Source organism: Myotis nattereri (assembly GCF_964212035.1).
Source record: "Myotis nattereri genome assembly, chromosome: 4".
NCBI lineage: Eukaryota > Metazoa > Chordata > Mammalia > Chiroptera > Vespertilionidae > Myotis > Myotis nattereri.
Window position 1 is genome coordinate 2,052,341 of NC_138079.1, and position 19,297 is coordinate 2,071,637.

General features: G+C 60.4%; 1 protein-coding gene across 1 annotated transcript in view; it reads right to left on the reverse strand.

Annotated features, from left to right (window-relative positions):
• Positions 1-5,947: 5,947 nt before the first annotated feature.
• Positions 5,948-19,297, reverse strand: part of ITGA2 (integrin subunit alpha 2) — a 67,288-nt gene continuing 53,938 nt past the window's right edge. Inside the window, exons 24-30 of the mRNA XM_081090214.1 lie at positions 18,089-18,188; positions 16,953-17,063; positions 15,777-15,881; positions 14,046-14,159; positions 11,318-11,407; positions 8,111-8,227; positions 5,948-7,706 (exon numbers count right to left, since the gene is read on the reverse strand). Coding sequence (XP_080946340.1) covers positions 7,626-7,706; positions 8,111-8,227; positions 11,318-11,407; positions 14,046-14,159; positions 15,777-15,881; positions 16,953-17,063; positions 18,089-18,188 — 718 coding nt within the window. The 3' untranslated portion in view covers positions 5,948-7,625. The remainder of the gene's footprint in view (positions 7,707-8,110; positions 8,228-11,317; positions 11,408-14,045; positions 14,160-15,776; positions 15,882-16,952; positions 17,064-18,088; positions 18,189-19,297) is intronic.

A 19,297-nucleotide genomic window follows, 5' to 3' on the forward strand; every position in this document is an offset into this window, starting at 1 on the left:
GCGCAGCAGCTTTGAAAAGAAGAAGAAAAGAAACGAATGTTCTCTCCCCGGAGTCGTGTTAATGCCCGGAGCTCACCAGACACACTGTGTGTGTGTGTGTGTGTGTGTGTGTGTGTGTGTGTGTGTGTGTGGTGGGCACAGGAAGCTGCCCTCTGACTCGGTTTCCCAGAACCGGTGGGGACGGGAAGGCGTGAGAGGTCACCTGACGCGGAGCACGGGCGTCACTGTGAATGGCAGCACCTGGGAGTGAACGTGCCGTCCGTCCGTCTGTCCGACCAGCCAGTCTGTGAGCCTGAGGCGCATCTTGGCTTATGATTTCAGCACATTCACGTCAGCTTGTTTAATCCTTAAAAATGAAAACACTCAGACCCTCCTGCTCGCTACCGGGATTAGGAAACAGCTGCACAGACGGGCAGGTGCAGCAGCTGCTGGCTCTCCTGTATCACTCCGGCACAGGCTCCGCGTCAGCTCAGCTGTGTGGCCAGCGCCATGGAGGGAGGGAGCGGGTCCCGCTAGGCTGCCGCCCTGGGCCCGAGAGCTCGGGTGGCACCTCAGGTCTGACTGTGGAGCAGGCTCAGGGCCTGGGGTCTGAGCTCTGACTGTGGGGCAGGGTCAGGGCCTGGGGCCTGAGGTCTGACTGTGGGGCAGGGTCAGCGCCTGGGGCCTGAGGTCTGACTGTGTGGCAGGGTCAGCGCCTGGGGCCTGAGGTCTGACTGTGGGGCAGGGTCAGGGCCTGGGGCCTGAGGTCTGACTGTGGAGCAGGGTCAGCGCCTGGGGCCTGAGGTCTGACTGTGGAGCAGGGTCAGCGCCTGGGGTCTGAGGTCTGACTGTGGGGCAGGGTCAGCGCCTGGGGTCTGAGCTCTGACTGTGGAGCAGGGTCAGCGCCTGGGGTCTGAGCTCTGACTGTGGAGCAGGGTCAGCGCCTGGGGCCTGAGGTCTGACTGTGGAGCAGGGTCAGCGCCTGGGGTCTGAGGTCTGACTGTGGGGCAGGGTCAGCGCCTGCGGCCTGGGGTCTGAGGTCTGACCGTGGAGCAGGGTCAGGGCCTGGGGTCTGAGGTCTGACCGTGGAGCAGGGTCAGCGCCTGGGGTCTGAGCTCTGACTGTGGAGCAGGGTCAGGGCCTGGGGTCTGAGGTCTGACTGTGGGGCAGGGTCAGCGCCTGGGGTCTGAGGTCTGACTGTGGGGCAGGGTCAGGGCCTGGGGTCTGAGGTCTGACTGTGGGGCAGGGTCAGCGCCTGGGGTCTGAGGTCTGACTGTGGAGCAGGGTCAGCGCCTGGGGTCTGAGCTCTGACTGTGGAGAGGGTCAGGGCCTGGGGTCTGAGGTCTGACTGTGGAGCAGGGTCAGCGCCTGGGGTCTGAGGTCTGACTGTGGAGCAGGGTCAGCGCCTGGGGTCTGAGCTCTGACTGTGGAGAGGGTCAGGGCCTGGGGTCTGAGCTCTGACTGTGGAGCAGGGTCAGCGCCTGGGGTCTGAGGTCTGACCATGGAGCAGGGTCAGCGCCTGGGGTCTGAGCTCTGACTGTGGAGCAGGGTCAGTGCCTGGGGCCTGAGGTCTGACTGTGGAGCAGGGTCAGCGCCTGGGGTCTGAGCTCTGACTGTGGAGCAGGGTCAGGGCCTGGGGTCTGAGCTCTGACTGTGGGGCAGGGTCAGGGCCTGGGGTCTGAGCTCTGACTGTGGGGCAGGGTCAGCGCCTGGGGTCTGAGCTCTGACTGTGGAGCAGGGTCAGCGCCTGGGGTCTGGGGTCTGACTGTGGGGCAGGGTCAGGGCCTGGGGTCTGAGCTCTGACTGTGGAGCAGGGTCAGCGCCTGGGGTCTGAGGTCTGACTGTGGGGCAGGGTCAGGGCCTGGGGTCTGAGCTCTGACTGTGGAGCAGGGTCAGCGCCTGGGGTCTGAGGTCTGACTGTGGAGCAGGGTCAGCGCCTGGGGTCTGAGGTCTGACTGTGGAGCAGGGTCAGTGCCTGGGGCCTGAGGTCTGACTGTGGAGCAGGGTCAGTGCCTGGGGCCTGAGGTCTGACTGTGGAGCAGGGTCAGCGCCTGGGGCCTGAGCTCTGACTGTGGGGCAGGGTCAGCGCCTGGGGCCTGAGCTCTGACTGTGGGGCAGGGTCAGCGCCTGGGGTCTGAGGTCTGACTGTGGAGAGGGTCAGGGCCTGGGGTCTGAGCTCTGACTGTGGAGCAGGGTCAGCACCTGGGGTCTGAGGTCTGACTGTGGGGCAGGGTCAGCGCCTGCGGCCTGGGGTCTGAGGTCTGACCGTGGAGCAGGGTCAGGGCCTGGGGTCTGAGGTCTGACCGTGGAGCAGGGTCAGCGCCTGGGGTCTGAGCTCTGACTGTGGAGCAGGGTCAGGGCCTGGGGTCTGAGGTCTGACTGTGGAGCAGGGTCAGCGCCTGGGGTCTGAGCTCTGACTGTGGAGCAGGGTCAGGGCCTGGGGTCTGAGGTCTGACTGTGGGGCAGGGTCAGGGCCTGGGGTCTGAGGTCTGACTGTGGAGCAGGGTCAGCGCCTGGGGTCTGAGCTCTGACTGTGGAGCAGGGTCAGCACCTGGGGTCTGAGCTCTGACTGTGGAGCAGGGTCAGCGCCTGGGGTCTGAGGTCTGACTGTGGGGCAGGGTCAGCGCCTGGGGTCTGGGGTCTGACTGTGGGGCAGGGTCAGCGCCTGGGGTCTGGGGTCTGACTGTGGAGCAGGGTCAGGGCCTGGGGTCTGAGGTCTGACTGTGGGGCAGGGTCAGGGCCTGGGGTCTGGGGTCTGACTGTGGGGCAGGGTCAGCGCCTGGGGTCTGAGGTCTGACTGTGGAGCAGGGTCAGCGCCTGGGGTCTGAGCTCTGACTGTGGAGATGGTCAGCGCCTGTGGTCTGAGGTCTGACTGTGGAGAGGGTCATGGCCTGGGGTCTGAGGTCTGACTGTGGAGAGGGTCAGCGCCTGGGGTCTGGGGTCTGACTGTGGGGAGGGTCAGGGCCTGTGGCCGGAGGAGCGGAGCGGCCAGTCCCTGCTGTGCGGGATTTTAAGGTCCCGGACGCTGCTCACCGCCGGTGGCGGGAGAGGAGTGCAGCCCTCCTGCTGAGTCCGGAGTGAGTGCATAAGACAGTGACACACAGGAGTGTGAAGTCCAGGATCCCCGGCGAGAGCGCTGCTTCTAAAGGACTTCCGTTTACTCGGTCATGCGGTGTGGACAGAGGGGTTACAGCCACATGACACTCGCTGCTTCACACACTTTCTCAGGAGCACAGCCCGAGTCGATACTGCGGATCACTCCTCCGGTGGATGTTTCTCGAAATCAGGTGAACTCACAGCTTTACGTACACACACACACACACACACACACACACACACACACACACACGTACACGCGTTTGCATAGTTTTGGTCGAGAGGAAAGACAAAAACTAGTTAATCAAAAACCAATAAACATGTTACATCTTAGTACAGATTTATACATTAATATAGGAAAGTATCCAAGACAATTTGCCTTTAAAAATATACAATTCTCATATAATTGTGCAACATAGACATTTATATTTTGAGTTTATCTGCCCAAATACATCTGGTACAGATGAAACCATCTCTTTATATTTACACAACGGCTACCTTTTTGTTCTCGAAGGTTCAAAGTAGTTACATTTTTATTTCAAAATTTACCCCGTGTGTATGACCTTGGCCTCCAGGGGTCCGTCTGGCATTGACACAAGTGGGTGTTTCTCTACAGGAGGGCGTGCCCTACACCTGTGCGGTGACGTCCCTGTGCAAACTGGAATGCAAGAGACGGACCGAGTTCAGTCTGAGGAGTTCGCTTATGTCTTAACTTATGAGAGCTTCCTACACGCGGTAAAGCTGTATGTTAGGACAAGTACACGATAAAGAACTTCTGTGGTAACTTTCAGTATAATCACCTGTGTGATAGGCTAAGTTGGTTCACCTTTTCTTTGCTCTCCCGCTAAGGGAGACGGTTACTGTTCTATGAAAAGGACTCCGCCAGCAAGAGACCCTCTCTGCAGCTCCATGTCCTCGCTTTGCTGCTAACAGCTCAAGGCCCAAGTTTGAGTCAGCAGTTTCCTCACAAACTGTTCCACTTGGTTCCTATTTGCAGGCTGTGCAGCCCGGCCTACAGGGGTCCTGCCTTCAGCGGCCCTGCCTACAGGGGTCCTCCCTACAGGGTCCTGCCTACAGGGTCCTGCCTACAGCGGCCCTGCCTACAGGGGTCCTGCCTACAGGGGTCCTGCCTACAGGGGTCCTGCCTACAGGGTCCTGCCTACAGGGTCCTGCCTACAGGGGTCTTGCCTACAGGGGTCCTGCCTACAGGGTCCTGCCTACAGGGGTCCTGCCTACAGGGTCCTGCCTACAGGGGTCCTCCCTACAGGATCCTGCCTACACGGTCCTGCCTACAGGGGTCCTGCCTACAGGTTCCTGCCTACAGGGGTCCTGCCTATAGGTTCCTGCCTACAGGGTCCTGCCTATAGGGTCCTGCCTACAGGGTCCTGCCTACAGGTTCCTGCCTACAGGGTCCTGCCTACAGGGGTCCTGCCTACAGGGGTCCTCCCTACAGGGGTCCTGCCTACAGGGTCCTGCCTACAGGGGCCCTGCCTACAGGGGTCCTCCCTACAGGGTCCTGCCTACAGGGGTCCTGCCTACAGGGGTCCTGCCTATAGGGTCCTGCCTACAGCGGCCCTGCCTACAGCGGCCCTGCCTACAGGGGTCCTGCCTACAGCGGCCCTGCCTACAGGGTCCTGCCTACAGGGTCCTGCCTACAGGGTCCTGCCTACAGCGGCCCTGCCTACAGCACCGTGTCTCGGTCGCACTCGGCAGGCCTTGCCTGGGCACCGTTTATGACATGGACACTCAAAGTGGCATCTTCTAAGCCCTATACCATATTTCGTCCCCAAACGAAAGTGTGGCTGAATAGGAACACAAAACTTCTTCTTCAACAAGGTTTTTTTCCTTTTTTTAAAAAATATCTTTTATTGACTTCAGAGAGGAAGGGAGAGGGAGAGATGGAAACATCAATGATGAGAGAGGATCATGGACCTGCTGCCTCCTGCACGCCCCACATTGGGGATCCAGCCCACAACCCGGGCTTGTGCCCTGACTGGGAATGGAACCCGGACCTCCTGGTCCATAGGTTGACGCTCACACCGGCCGGTTCTTTTCATTTCTCTGATGAATATTCACCTTTGCTTAAAAGTGCTTGCGAAGGACTCGTCCATTGGTAAATACAGCCTCTGCCTCTGACCACTGATCTGATCGCAGAAGCCGTGTTCAGGCAGGTGTGGTTAGCAGCAGTTCCCGATCAGGGTGCCTTGGTCCCCGAGGCCTCATGAGGGCTGGAGACAGTCTGGTATCACCACTCGGGGCAGCCTGCTCCCAGCCTGGGCAGTGAGAGGCCCAGGAAGCTGCGGACCATCCCACAGGGCACAGGACGCCCAAGGACATCACCGGGCCCCAGGCATCAGCAGCGCCCAGGCCACACCTGGCTGTGCTGCACGGTGCGGAGCCAGGGGGCACGCTGGTCAGTCTCCGGGAGCCCAGCCCTTCGCGGGAAGAAGGCGGGAAGGCCTCTCCCTGGTCTCGCCTGAGCTCCCGCCCTGTGTGCCTGACAGCAGCTGAGCGCCCAGTTAAGGAGGCGGCGAGGCCGAGGAAACATCCTTACGCAGCACCTGGAGGAACTAGTGCGTCTGTACAGAGTCACGTGGTCCATCAAAATCCTCTGTCACCTCGTGGCCCGTCTCCTCCATGCTGCTTCTCAATAAAACTTTATTGGGATGAAACAGGTTTCGTCCAAACGGCTGTTCCAGGAATGGGGCTCCGGCAGTCTCACTGGAGAACACCAGCCATTTTTGCTGTGAACCCGACACTTTACGGTTGTTTTTCTTCTTCGTTTGGTCAAATGCAAAGTAAACCCCTGACCTGCGTGCCCGGGCCTGGCTGCCACGGCCGGGGCCAGGCCAGACTCACAAGGACGAAGCCTGTCCTCCCTGACTTCTTCTCAAAGTCAGAGCCTTGAAGGACTATTTGTGTTATAAAAACCCAGGCCCCAGACTTTCATTTTATATATATACTTATATATATAAAATATTGATTTCACAGAGGAAGGGAGAGGGAGAGAGAGAATCATCAATGATGAGAATCATTGATTGGCTCCCTCCTGCACGCCCCCTACAGGGGATCGAGCCCACCACCCGGGCCTGTGTTCTGACCGGGTATCGAATGGTGACCTGCTGGTTCACAGGTCACTGCTCACCCACTGAGCCGTCAGCCGAGCCAAGAGCATCGCTGCTGAGCTGCAGCCCCTGCCATCGCCGGGCCCAGTGGCGCATTGGCAGCTCCAGGCTGCAGCTCCACGTGGCGTCGCCCACGCTGTGCCTGGCCCTCGCCTTCTGCCCAGCCCCACCCTTCGAGGTCCTGTGGGCTCAGAGAGCAGAGGGTGCAGAAGGAAAAGGGGGGCCGTCTGTCCCAGCACAGCGACCGGGCACTCGTGAAAACGGGTTCGGGGCCTCAGCCCACCGACCAGGTGGCGGTCTCGGGAGCTGGGACCGGGGACTCCAGCTGGGAGGCAGCCTCCAGGTGAGAGTCATTCGGGGGTCGGTCCCGGAGACGAGATGGACCAGCCCCGAGGACGCCTGCTCCGGGTGACGCCCAGCACCCCGTGCCTGCTCCCAGGTTCCTGAGACGACGTCCTGCTTTGCCTTCCACACGCCCTGGAGCTCCAAGGACTAGACATCCACTAGCGCGGGGTTCCTGCCTCCTCCCCGTGGGGAGCAGAGCCTGGGGGAGACGGTGTGTGCACACGGGGGGTGACCGCAGCCACGCAGGGACGAGGCTCCGGGGCTCCAGAGCACGGCTCCCAGGGCGGGACAGGGCTCCGTGTGGAGGCGGGAAGGTGCCCAGGACGTGGCTCATCTTTAAAAAGTCACCAGGACCCTGCCGGCAGCCAGGCGGCCAGCTGTGGCCCTCAGGGAGGGGGAACTCCCCCGTCCCCCGACGTGGCGGCCCCAGCAGGCGGGTCGTACCAGCAGCGCGGCCGCAGTGTCTTGTGCTTCGGCCTCTGACCTCCCTCACCCCCGGGATGGAGACCTGCTGGCAGGAGGCGCCCAGCCACTCGGCGGGTCTCCGTCAGTCCATGCAGGAGAGGGGGAGGGGGCCGCCGGGCCAGCAGCTGGGCCCCTCGCTGTAAACTCCGTTCTCACCGAAAACTGGCAACTTCTGCCGAGAGGGGACGCCCCGCTGTCCTTCCCCAGCGTCAACATCCGAGCTCGTCCTATGTCTTCACCAAACGTCACTTCTTTTAAAAACAATCGTTTCACACAACCGATCCCCCTCCAATAAAACACCGGAGAAAGGCTGTGTTTTGTGGAAGACGCGCCGTGTCTGCAAGCACGTCCCCTTCCGGCAGGGCACCGTCACCGTGGGCGCCGGGGACCAGCCGGCGTAGACACTGCCCACAGCAGTAAGTCCTTTACTTAAACCTCTAAGTTCCCACCCTCCCATCCCCCCGTTCTTTTTTCCAAACTGACCTGCAGTTTTCTTGAAAGAAAATATTAGACTAGTGCCCCTGAGACCTCGCCCAACCCTGGGTTTAAAATCAACGCCTCGCCCGCAGCAGGCGCTGGCGGGAGGCGGCCTGTCCCCCGGGGTCCGGCCGGCGCTCAGCTGTTGAGTTCCATGGTCTCGTCAGCCTCATCTGGATTCTTCATCATTTTCTCGTATTTCCTCTTGAAGAAGCCGAGCTGTGGGTGACGGTGTGAAACGTTACGTCGGTGGCTTACTGCGGGGGGCTCCCCCTGGCTGCCACGGGAACCACGTCTGGGAGCCATGGGCGCGGGGAGGGGGTGTGGACTGGGACTGACCGGGTATCGGCCGTCAGGAGGACGTTGGGGCGCAGGGAGCTGGGTTCTGTTTATTTGCAGTTGGACAGAACACGCAGGGTCGGCCGAGGGGAGGGTGGGAAAGGGCAGGCCAGGGACAAGGCCGAGGAGGTAAAATCCTTCGGTGGTTTTTCAGGACCTGACCTTGCACTGCCCTTGCTCTTGTGGTGGAGGAGGGGCCGAAGGGACGGAAGGCTGATGTCTGACCAGGACGTTCATGACAGAGGCCCCGGGAGCCTCGATGCTGAACGAGACCCGTGTCTTACCTTCCACAGAACGGCCACCAGCGCTAAGAGCAGAAGGATCCCGGCGACGACGCTCCCCACGATCACCCCGGTGGGGACTTCGGCCTTCTCGTGGGGCTTCGTGATCGTGATGGGAATCTGCCAACGGGAACACACGACAAGGGAGTGACCCAACCAGAGCAGCGACACGAGGACGGTCTGGCCAGCCACGCTTTCTAGCCCCACGCATGGCGTGTAGGGAGGGGCCGGCTGGCTCAGGGCCATGTCCCCGATCACACGCCGGGCAGTACCATCTCCAGAGGAAACGCTCCCGCCACGTCCAGCAAGGAACCCAGAGCCAGTTCCCTCCCCCTAACCGCGCCAGCACCTAGCGATGTCACCGCTGGCGACCCCAGCGGCCAGAGTCACCCAGGACACGGCCTGTCGGTGTGCTGCACTGTCTCCTCGCCCGGCGGCAGCGTTCGGAGCTGCTTGGGGAGGGGAGTCAAAGGCCAGGTCAGCACCCCCAACCCCTTGCGATTAAACAGCAGAGACAGGACTGGGAAGCAGGCTCCTGAGCTCTGATCCCACGGCGCTCCCACCAGGTCACCTGATAGGTTGCTAAACGTAGACCGATATGTCGGGCTCGGGTCGTCCCTTTCAGCTATGAAATTGTCCTTAAGGCCAACAATGATTCTTTTTTTTTTAATTGATTTTTTTTGAGAGAGAGGACCATCTATCGGTTGCCTTCTATCCGTGCCCCAACCTGGGCTTGAACCTGCAGCCAAAATATGTGCCCTGACTGGGAATCGAACCCGCAACCTTTAGGTGTATGGGACGATGCTTCAGGCAACAGAGCCACCGGCCAGGGCTACCTATGACTCAGTACGTCCACTTCCTTTGTAGCCTCTGCGTGTAAGACTGTGGTCACGACCATTTCCGCCACAAGCATGTTCTCCAAGAGCCGAGGGGACGAGGCCCGATTTAGCTCCTCGACTGAGCGGTGAGCCTCGGGCACAGCGCTGCTGCTCAGCCGGAACTCGTGAGCTGGGCTAAACTGGGTCTGACCTCTGGGTGACCATTTCTTTCCATTTGCATCTTCAAGCGCTAACACGGGCTCTGTAAGTGCAGGGCTGCGCGACTGTGAATCCACACAGTCCACGCCAGGGGGCATATCTGCTCCCTCGGGGCCCGAGCCCCCGAACCGGGGCCCACAGAGCGACAGGGACCAGGAGCATAAGTTACTGGGTCCGACTGTCACATGGGCTGGGACTCACATAACTTCCAGGGTCCCTTACTTACCTACAGGGGGATGTCCATCCATTATTATTCGGATTCCAAATATTATGTAAAAAATTACCTAATTTTTATTTGGAATCAAAAACTATTTTCATAGACACGATAAAGTGGTAGTTGGCCTGTTATTTCTCGGCATTGCTCAGAGAAAAGCGAGGGAAAAAGTTTCCTAAAGGGGTCACTAAATCTGTTCATTTAAATTTCAAGCTACTGGCTTATGTTACTATACTATTTATCATTATTTTGGACTGTACTCTTTCTATTTATAAAAAAAAGTTTACTCTAAAAAAAATAACATAAAAAATAAATTTCAATTAATGCATTCATCTCATACTGCTTTCTAAATAAAACACACACACACACACACACACACACACACACACACACACAAAACCAAAACTTCAGCAAAGGGCCAGACTCTGGCTGAACACTTCATGTTTCTAAAATGAACTTTAAAAACTACCTCCAGTGGGTCGCCCCCCCACCCCCCCCCGCCCCCCGCCCCCCCCCGCCCCCACTGCCCCCCCCGCCCCCACTGCCCCCACTGCCCCCACTGCCCCCCCCGCCCCCACTGCCCCCACTGCCCCCACTGCCCCCCCCCGCCCCCACTGCCCCCACTGCCCCCCCCGCCCCCACTGCCCCCACTGCCCCCACTGCCCCCGCCCCCACCCCCACTGCCCCAGCCTATGGTGCCCGCACTGTGACTGAGAGGGCTTTCCTGGGGCTCTATTTTGGATTTCCCATGCCCTGGCCTCGCAAGAGGGGCGGTCCCTGGGGGAGGGGGCGGTCCCTGGGGGAGGGGCGGTCCCTGGGGGAGGGTTTAGTCCCTGGGGGAGGGGGTGGTCCCTGGGGGAGGGTTTGGTCCCTGGGGGAGGGGCGGTCCCTGGGGGAGGGTTTGGTCCCTGGGGGAGGGGCGGTCCCTGGGGGAGGGTTTGGTCCCTGGGGGAGGGGGCGGTCCCTGGGGGAGGGGCGGTCCCTGGGGGAGGGTTTGGTCCCTGGGGGAGGGGCGGTCCCTGGGGGAGGGTTTGGTCCCTGGGGGAGGGGGCGGTCCCTGGGGGAGGGTTTGGTCCCTGGGGGAGGGGCTGTCCCTGGGGGAGGGTTTGGTCCCTGGGGGAGGGTTTGGTCCCTGGGGGAGGGGCGGTCCCTGGGGGAGGGGGCGGTCCCTGGGGGAGGGGGCGGTCCCTGGGGGAGGGTCTGTAGACAGGCGAGCGTCCTGTGTGTGGAAGCTCTTTCCTGGTACAAGTGAGGGAAGCGCGGGCTCTCGGCAGTGAGGCCCAGAGGTCATGGCCACGGCCGGGCACAGGTCCGCCCGGGGCACAGGTCCGCGTGGCTGAGGCACGTGGCCGTCGGCCGAGGGGGAGAGTCTGGAACCGCCTTCTGATTTCCAACAAGGGCTTTGGGAGGAAGAGGCCCCTGCAGGTGGCGGGCGTGGGGTGCACTGCAGCGAGGGCGGCACCTTCTCCCGGAGCTGCGCCAGGGAAGGGCCTGCCACTCGGCCAGCAGCCTTGGCTTCTCCCAAAGCAGCTGCTCTGTGAACCCCCTTTCCTCCTCCGGGAGCCTTGTAGTTTGTAGACGGTGCGGCCCGAGGAGTGGGCGCTCACAGAGTGGCGGTGCCCGCCGGGAGGAAACCACTAGGAGAAGCAGCCTCGGGGACGCCTGCTTACCCAACGCACTGGGCACCGCCCTTAAACGCGCTCGAGTGGGAGTGGGTGACACGGAGAGCCTGGCGGGTGTCAGCAGAGGGGGCAGGAGCCCGGGCGCTGGCCTAGGCCCCGAGACGGCCGAGCAAGATGGGCGGCACCCCTCGTGGGGTCAGGGCCTCTGACCCAGCTCCGGCAGCACCCGGGGAGGCTCACTGCAGAGAACGGGCTTTCGGAGTCCAGTGAGCTGCCCGTCCCCACTCCCAGCCTCCGGGCGGGACGCCGGCCCACCCAGGCCCCGAGGGCCGCTCACCGTGACCGTGTTCTCCTGGATCACGTAGACCTGCGGGTTGTAGGTGTCGATCTCCGCCGAGGCCGTGAGCTGCACCGTCTGGAAGGTCGCCTGCGAGGTGGGAAGAGGGACAGGTTTCATCCCAGCGGGAGGACAGGCATGGGACGCGGCGGGCGGGTCATTCATCAACTTCCGCGTGGAAAGCAACAGAGCAAGTGGCCATCTGAAGACGCCAGACACTCAGCGTCCCGAAGCCGGGGACACGTGACGGGCGCACTCGGCACGTGTCCGGGAACTCCCACGGGGGTGGCCGCCCTGCGGTAGCGATCAGTCCTCTCTCCAGGTGACTCCCCCTTAAAACACGGCTGCAAAGCCAGGGTTAGAAGTGACGTTTATCTCCGGGAAAGGCCGCAGTGCAGATTTCAGAAAACTTAAGTTTGCGGCCTGAGGGAAAATGGCAAACTCCCTCCCTTTTTTAGAGACTCGGATACAGAGAACAGACTGTCAGCGGCCAGAGGGGAGTGGGTGGAGGGGTTGGGTGAGAAGGTGAAGGGACTGAGAAGCAGATGGCAGCTACAGGACAGTCCCGGGATGGAACGATAGCGCGGAGAGCACAGGCGGCGACATTGTGATAACTACGTACGGGGCCGGGTGGGCACGTTGTAAAGCGTATGATTGTCTAACTGCTGTGCTGTACGCCTGACACCAACACAAAACAACACTGAATGCAGACGGTAACAGAAAAATAAAAATACTAACTCGATAGCTGTTATTTATTTGCCTGCGTCAGTGATAAATGGGATGGGAGAGCGGGTTGGAAAGGGAAGAGAATGCTTTTGGGGTGCACGGTAAAAGGACACTGCTTATCGTGTCCTTGAGCTCGACCGTACGTGTCCACAGCGGACACCCCTAACCTTTCCTCACGCTGCGTCACAAGACTAATCATTTCAGGTTTCCCAATGTAGGCATTTCTATAAAAAGCACCGGATTTGGGGCCGGCCTAGAGAAGGCACGTGTAGTTTATGCTGGCGTTTCTAGGAACCTACTATGAAATAACTTTACATGCATTCCTGGATCTACTATCAAAATAAACCATTTTCATGGATACATCATGGATGTGCCTGTTCTGTTCTCTGTGATGTGAGCGCTGGCCTGATGCTCACTTTGAACTAGAACACAGTGCCTGGATCTGAGAGCTGCCCACACCCCCTGGCTGCCAGGACTCGGTTTTGGGGGGCTTGGGGCACAGGGATTAAGGGACCCCATGAAGGCATTCGCTGGGCTGTGTCTGGAAGGGGAGCAGTGAGCCTCCTGCCATGGCCTCCATCCTCCCTCTCTCAGCATGGGCACTGCATCCGAAACTAACCCTGGTCCCTGGTCTCTGAAACATTCCTTCCTGGGGGAACAGCCTGGCTGGCGTGGCTCAGTGACCGAGCGTTGACCTATGAACCTGGAGGTCATGGTTTGATTCCCAGTCAGGGCACAGGTCTGGGTTATGGGCTTGATCCTGAGTAGGGGGCGTGCAGGAGGCAGCTGATCAATGATTCTCATCATGGGTGCTTCTCTCTCTCTCTCTCCCTCTCCCTTCCTCTCTGAAATCAGTAAAAATATATTTACAAAAATAAAAAGTGGTGTGCGCACTGGGCTCTCACCAGAGAAGGGGGGGACCGAGGTGGAATGGGTACCGGCTCCAGGCAGAGAGGAACCCTGTGTTAGATCCACCTGCAGGCAGCTGTGAGATCAGTGGGGAGTCAGGAGGGGAGGAGCCTAGCACATTGGGTCTGGGCGCACTGGGTCTGGGCGCATTAGGTCCAGGCGCACTGGGTCTGGGCACGTTGGGTCCGGGCGCATTGGGTCTGGGCGCATTGGGTCCGGGCGCATTGGAGCCGGGGGCATTGGAGCCGGGCGCATTGGGTCCGGGCGCATTGGAGCCGGGCGCATTGGAGCCGGGCGCATTGGGTCCGGGCGCATTGGAGCCGGGCGCATTGGGTCCGGGCGCATTGGATTCGGGTGCATTGGGTCCGGGCACATTGGGTCTGGGCGCATTGGAGCCGGGCGCATTGGGTCCGGGCTCATTGGATCTGGGCGCATTGGAGCCGGGTGCATTGGGTCCGGGCGCATTGGGTCCGGGCGCATTGGGTCTGGGCGCATTGGGTCCGGGCACATTGGGTCTGGGCGCATTGGAGCCGGGTGCATTGGGTCTGGGCGCATTGGGTCCGGGCGCATTGGGTCTGGGCGCATTGGAGCTGGGCGCATTGGGTCTGGGCGCATTGGAGCCGGGCGCATTGGGTTTGGGCGCATTGGGTCCGGGCGCATTGGGTCTGGGCGCATTGGGTCCGGGCACATTGGGTCCGGGCGCATTGGGTCCGGGCGCATTGGGTCTGGGCGCATTGGGTCCAGGTGCATTGGGTCCGGGCGCATTGGGTCTGGGCACATTGGATCTGAGCGCATTGGGTCTGGGCGCATTGGAGCCGGGAGCGGTGAGGACATGGGAAGCCAGACAGTCAGGAGGAGGCAGAGGGAGACAGAGCAGGGCCGTCCCCAGGGCAGCAGTGGGCACCTGGCTCTGTGCCCAGGACTCTGCTGCCGGAGGCTGCCGGAGGCTGAGAAGCAGGTGCCTCCGAGCAGGGTGAGCGCTGGGAGGAGGGAGCACAGGCCCCCGGGCGACACCTCTGGCTACAGGGCACGCCCCTCGGCAATGACGGCCCACGGCCTGGGGGGCAGTGAACCGTAACTAGCGGATACTCACGGCGGCGAAGGTGCCGTTCCAGATGCGGGTGGACACGTTCAGGAAGTACTCGGCCCGCACCTGTGGGTCTCGCAGCCAGCAGGTGACGTTCCCGCAGCGGGCGGTCCTGCAGTTCTTCACGCACAGGGAGAGGGGGAGGGTGAGTGCGGGCTTCCAGAGGAACGGCCCCCCATTACAGCCACAGACTTCACAGCCACAGACATTACAGCCACAGACGTTACAGCCACGGATGTTACAGACACAGACGTTACAGACACAGACATTACAGCCACAGACATTACAGCCACGGACATTACAGCCACGGACGTTACAGACACAGACGTTACAGCCACGGACGTTACAGACACGGACGTTACAGACACAGACGTTACAGCCACAGACATTACAGCCACAGACGTTACAGCCACGGATGTTACAGACACAGACGTTACAGCCACAGATGTTACAGCCACAGACTTCACAGCCACAGACATTACAGCCACGGACATTATAGCCACAGACGCTACAGCCACAGATGGGGGGAGGGCTGCAGGGAACTGGCAGGAGTTCTAGCTCTTCACTGAGCCCCACATGGACAGGCACACACCCGCCACCTGCCAGTGCCCCTGGGGGGAGGCCCCAGCGTGAAGGTGGGGAGGAGGGTACCCCACGCCGTCTAGTCACCATTTCTGACAAAAACGCCCCAAACGAATCCGTGTTTATCAACCATTACTGGCTGAGCAAGTCACTGAATGCACATACGAGAGGCCTACGCCTTAGTCACGCGTGAATCAGAACTGACAGAGACTTTCCTTCCATTAAAGGGAAGCTGAGTAAGAGAATCAGGAGCTGCCTGGTACCGGGGCGGGGAGGGACCGGGGGTGGGGGACGAGGAGCCCTGGGTCAGGGCAGCTGGACACAGGTCGCTGTGCACTTGCCCAAACCAGCGGACTCTACAGCCCCCGAGGGACACACTGTGGACTCTGACTGGCGTCTCAGATGCAGGTCCATCCCGTGACCAGCGCACCATCCGATGGGGGGTTGGGGGTGTCGGGGAAGCTGTGCCGATGTGGGGGCCGGGGGTGCACAGCAGAGTCTGTACTTTCCACTCAACTTTGCTGGGAACCTAAAGCTGCTCTGAAGCATGGTCTGTTTTAAAAAGCCTGTGACAGTCACATGGCCTCTGACATGCATGTAGCAGCGCACACACGTGTCCTGTGTGCATTAACGCTGCGGGCGTGGAGGCGGCTGTTCGTCACACGAGTGCTCAGCTGCTCTCCCTCTGAGAACTGCCGTTTCTCTGGTTTTCTGAGTCGCCATCGCCATGTTTGGTTTATGTTGTTCCCACGTAGCAATCGTCATTTTGACACAATCAGACCGTTTCCACGGAAGGGAGGACATGCGAGGGGCCAGCGTGTCGGCAAACCCTGAGCGAGCTTCTACTGGGAATGCTCAGCCATTAGACGCCAACCACGTGTTGCTGTGATTACACTGGAACCACGGAAACAGGGAGCGACTGCTCCCTCCTCCCTACCTGTCCACCCCCATCACCCCATAAACAACTTCATCCTGACTTGGGTGTGCGTTTCCTTGATTCATCCTGGCTGAGAAAGGCACACGGGAAACGTATGACATTCGAGGGCAGGGGTCAGGGGGTCGGGGGGGGGGGGTCGGGGGGGGGGAAGGGCTTCATTTCCAGGCGACTCTGACAAGGAATCCCCACGGGAACTGCCCGCACGAGCCCGTCCTCACCAGGTCCTTGAGGTGCCGGAAATTTTCGCTCTTGAAAGACACAGAAGCCGGTGTCTGTCCTATTTTCAGCGGGTCCACGTCGGCACTGCAGCTGATGTCGCCGGCCTGCAGAGGGGGCAGCACGTCAGTCTAGGAGGCCACGCGGTTTGTGGGGTCCCTCAGCCTGTGAGGCATCTACTGGCACAGGTCGGGGCTGGGGGCGGGCAGGCTGGCCTCACTGCCCACCTGGGCCCACTTCTCAGCCTCACTAACGTCACCCCGAGCTCACATGGTCCTGCCTGACTCAGTGGGGCTGCTGGGTCCCACCTGCGGGGAGACAAATTCGCAACAACAACAACAGATAGAGTTGCCTGGCCGACATGGTTCAGTGGTTGAGCACCGACCCATGAACCAGGAGGTCAGGGTTCGATTCCCAGTCAGGGCACATGCCCAGGTTGAGGCTCAATCCCCAGTAGGGGGCGTGCAGGAGGCAGCTGATCCATGATTCTTTCTCATCATTGATGTTTCTATCTCTCTCCCTCTCCCTTCCTCTCTGAAATCAATAAAAATATATTAAAAACACACAAAGAATAGCCTGAGTGATGTAACGCAGGGCTCTCTGCTGTGGAGCACTTTAGGGTTTTGATTTCCTGTCGTCCCCTGCGCACCCCGAGTGACATCAACGCAGCTAAGCGCTAGCTGGCGCTGGCCATGTCGGTCCGAGTGGAGCTCTCAGCCCGGCTGTGAGGACCACTGGGCCTTGAAGACGAGCAGGTGCTGCGGCCGGAGCCACAGAGATGCCACTCAAGTGCCCGGGGCCTGGGCATCGCCTTCCTCAGACCGCGACGCAGGGACGGACCTGAGCAGCCAGGGCGGACAGGGTGCAGGGCGGCCGCTAACAACGGCCTGCAGGCCACCTGCCTCCTGTGGGGGCTCGGCCGCCCACCCCCGGCCAGCCGACCTCTGTGGCCAGGGCGCTGCGGGGGGACCCCCCTGCCCAGGAGGTGCCTCAGGAAGAGCCTCTGCCGTCCACACTGACATTCGCTTTCTCACCGCAGCACCCGCTGCCGCTACGAGATGGACGTTAGGAGAAGAGGGCCCCTTCGCAGTGTCCGTCCACTCCTGTCAGGCGGGGCACCCACCCGGCGGGGCCCACCCCGAGGGCGCACGTCGCTCTGGCGCTCGGGCCGCCCTCACCTGGCCCGTGTGCACGCCCGTCAGGTACAGGAGCGGGTTCTTGTCCGTGGTGAGCTGGGGGAGGCGGATGCGGACGGAGGCCATGCTCACAGGGATGCTGCCGGTGGTCACCTATGGGGACGGAAGGACACGGTTTCGCACCTGTCCTCACAGGTGGGGCGCCGGTCACGTGGCCGGTGCGCACGCCCTCCCGGAGGTAAACATGGTAAGACCCATGGGAATAATACCCTCGTCCCTGCTCTGGGATTAAAGGGTGAGCGCGGCTAAGGCACGGGACCCACGGCCGACACTGACGACGCTCCCCACGCGTGCTGTTCTGCTGTGGCTACTAACGGACTCAACGTCTCGTTACGGAGGCCGTGGCTGGATACCACGCGTCCTGCCTGCCTCCCAGCACCTGCATCCCAAACAAGGCTCTTCGAAAGGCTTTTCTTAGGAATCACCAAACTGCAGGGCTGCAGCCAGGCAACGGGCTAGTCAGAGATGAACCAAGAAAACTGCGCAGGCTCAGGGTGGAGGGTGAACGTCCTTACTTCCCACGGTTTCCCCGCGGTTAAACAGCTGCTCAGCAGCTTAATGTCTCTTTATGTAACCGACAACAACCTTTAGATTAGCAATTGCTCATACCAGCTGGCCCTGGAACTGGACTTACACATATTTCTAGATATGCCCAGCATGCCTACAAAACATACTTGTACACAGACGGTGAGCTCCTCGGATCGAAGGCACGCGAATGCTGTCCCAGAGACTCCGCCCGCACCAAGCCGTGATAGCAACGTTCCGTTGATTAATGTTGAAAACTTTCTTTTGAAATACACCCCTTAGCCCGCACCCAGGACACACAACCACGCACAGTGCCCCGTGTTTAACGCCCCCACCCCCGGGGCCATCTCAGTGACTCTCAGGGGTGGCAGCTGGACCAGCAGCATTCCGTGACCTGGGAGGGAACTTGCTAGAAATACAGTTTCAGACCCACCCTCGACCGGAAGCTCTGAGGACGGAGCCCCGAGACCACATGGTAACAAGTCCCCCGGGCGACCTGATGTCCACTCAAGTGTGAAAGCCACTCGCACATCTCAACTTCTCCTTCTGCTCCTCCTCCCCCCCATGCCCGCCTTCGGGGCAGGCGCACCAACCTTAACGGAGAAGGCGAATTTGGGGCCGATGTCATCAAAGGTGCGCACCATGGAAGGGACATGCCCATCCGAGACTTCGTAAAAGTTGATGTTGGTCGACCTGTCGGGGGATGTTGGTGAAGCAGACAGCTTAGCGTTGCTGTTCTTCTCGAAGCTTCGTGCTACTCTTACTTACGTATCTCCTGGCTCAGGTGACAAGCAAAAGCGTTTACGTTTAGGGACAAAAAGCTAAATGAAAACAAACGCTCCCGATGGGCCACGGGCCAGTGGTCAAGCCTGAGGCTGAAGCAAATCCCTTTCAAAGCACGTCCCTCAGAGATCTTCCCGCAGGAATCTCTGTGCTGCAGTATCGCCGGTGGTACCATTTCTAACGTGAGCACCAACGCATCGCTTCAGAGCTGGCGGCGGCGCCCTGTGGCGATCGGGCTACACGGACTGTGTGTCACTCAGTAGACACTTGTCCTCGGTGAGGGATGAGTGACTGATGGGCCGGAGGGTCTCCCACGGGGTGTGGCTGAGCACGGCGATGAGCTCGGCCGGAGCTCCGTCCGGCACACTCAGTCCCCGGCGCCGCGAGCCAGGACCTGCGTCTGTCTCCTCTCCCCCGCCCCTCCGTCTCGGTTCTGAGACCACTCTGTGCTTCCGGTCCAAACTGGGTCGGTCAGCCTGTGTCCATCATGAGAGCAGAGAACACCTTCAGAGGCTGACCCAGATGGGACCTCTTTGCTGGGGACGGCCTCCTGGGGTTCGCAGTGCAGCCCTGACCACGTCCAGGGAACCCCGACAGCCCGGCCAGACTGGAGAGGAGTGCTACACCCCGTCCTCCTCACTTCCGGGGCTGGGGCTGGACTCCGACCAGGTGGCTTCGCTGGGGTGGGGGCAGGGAGAGGGTCGGAGACTGGGAAGGAACATCTGTTCCCACCAGGTCATCTACCCTAATTATAGGACGCTGATTATATGTCCTAAAAAATTATAGCGGACATTTGCTGCCATTGTTTTTGTGTTTCTGTACTGAAAATACTGCCTTTCTCCTTTTTTTTCATGCCTCCCTTAGAAAAACATTTCCCCCCCAAATTCTCAAAAGGAAAGTCCGTCAGAGGGAGACTTAAATAGACATGGCGAGCGTCCAGGTTCTGTCTGTGGGGGCACTGGATTGTGGCCGCGGGGGAACGGGAAGCTGAGGAGGTGGAACAGGAGCCTGGCCCTGAG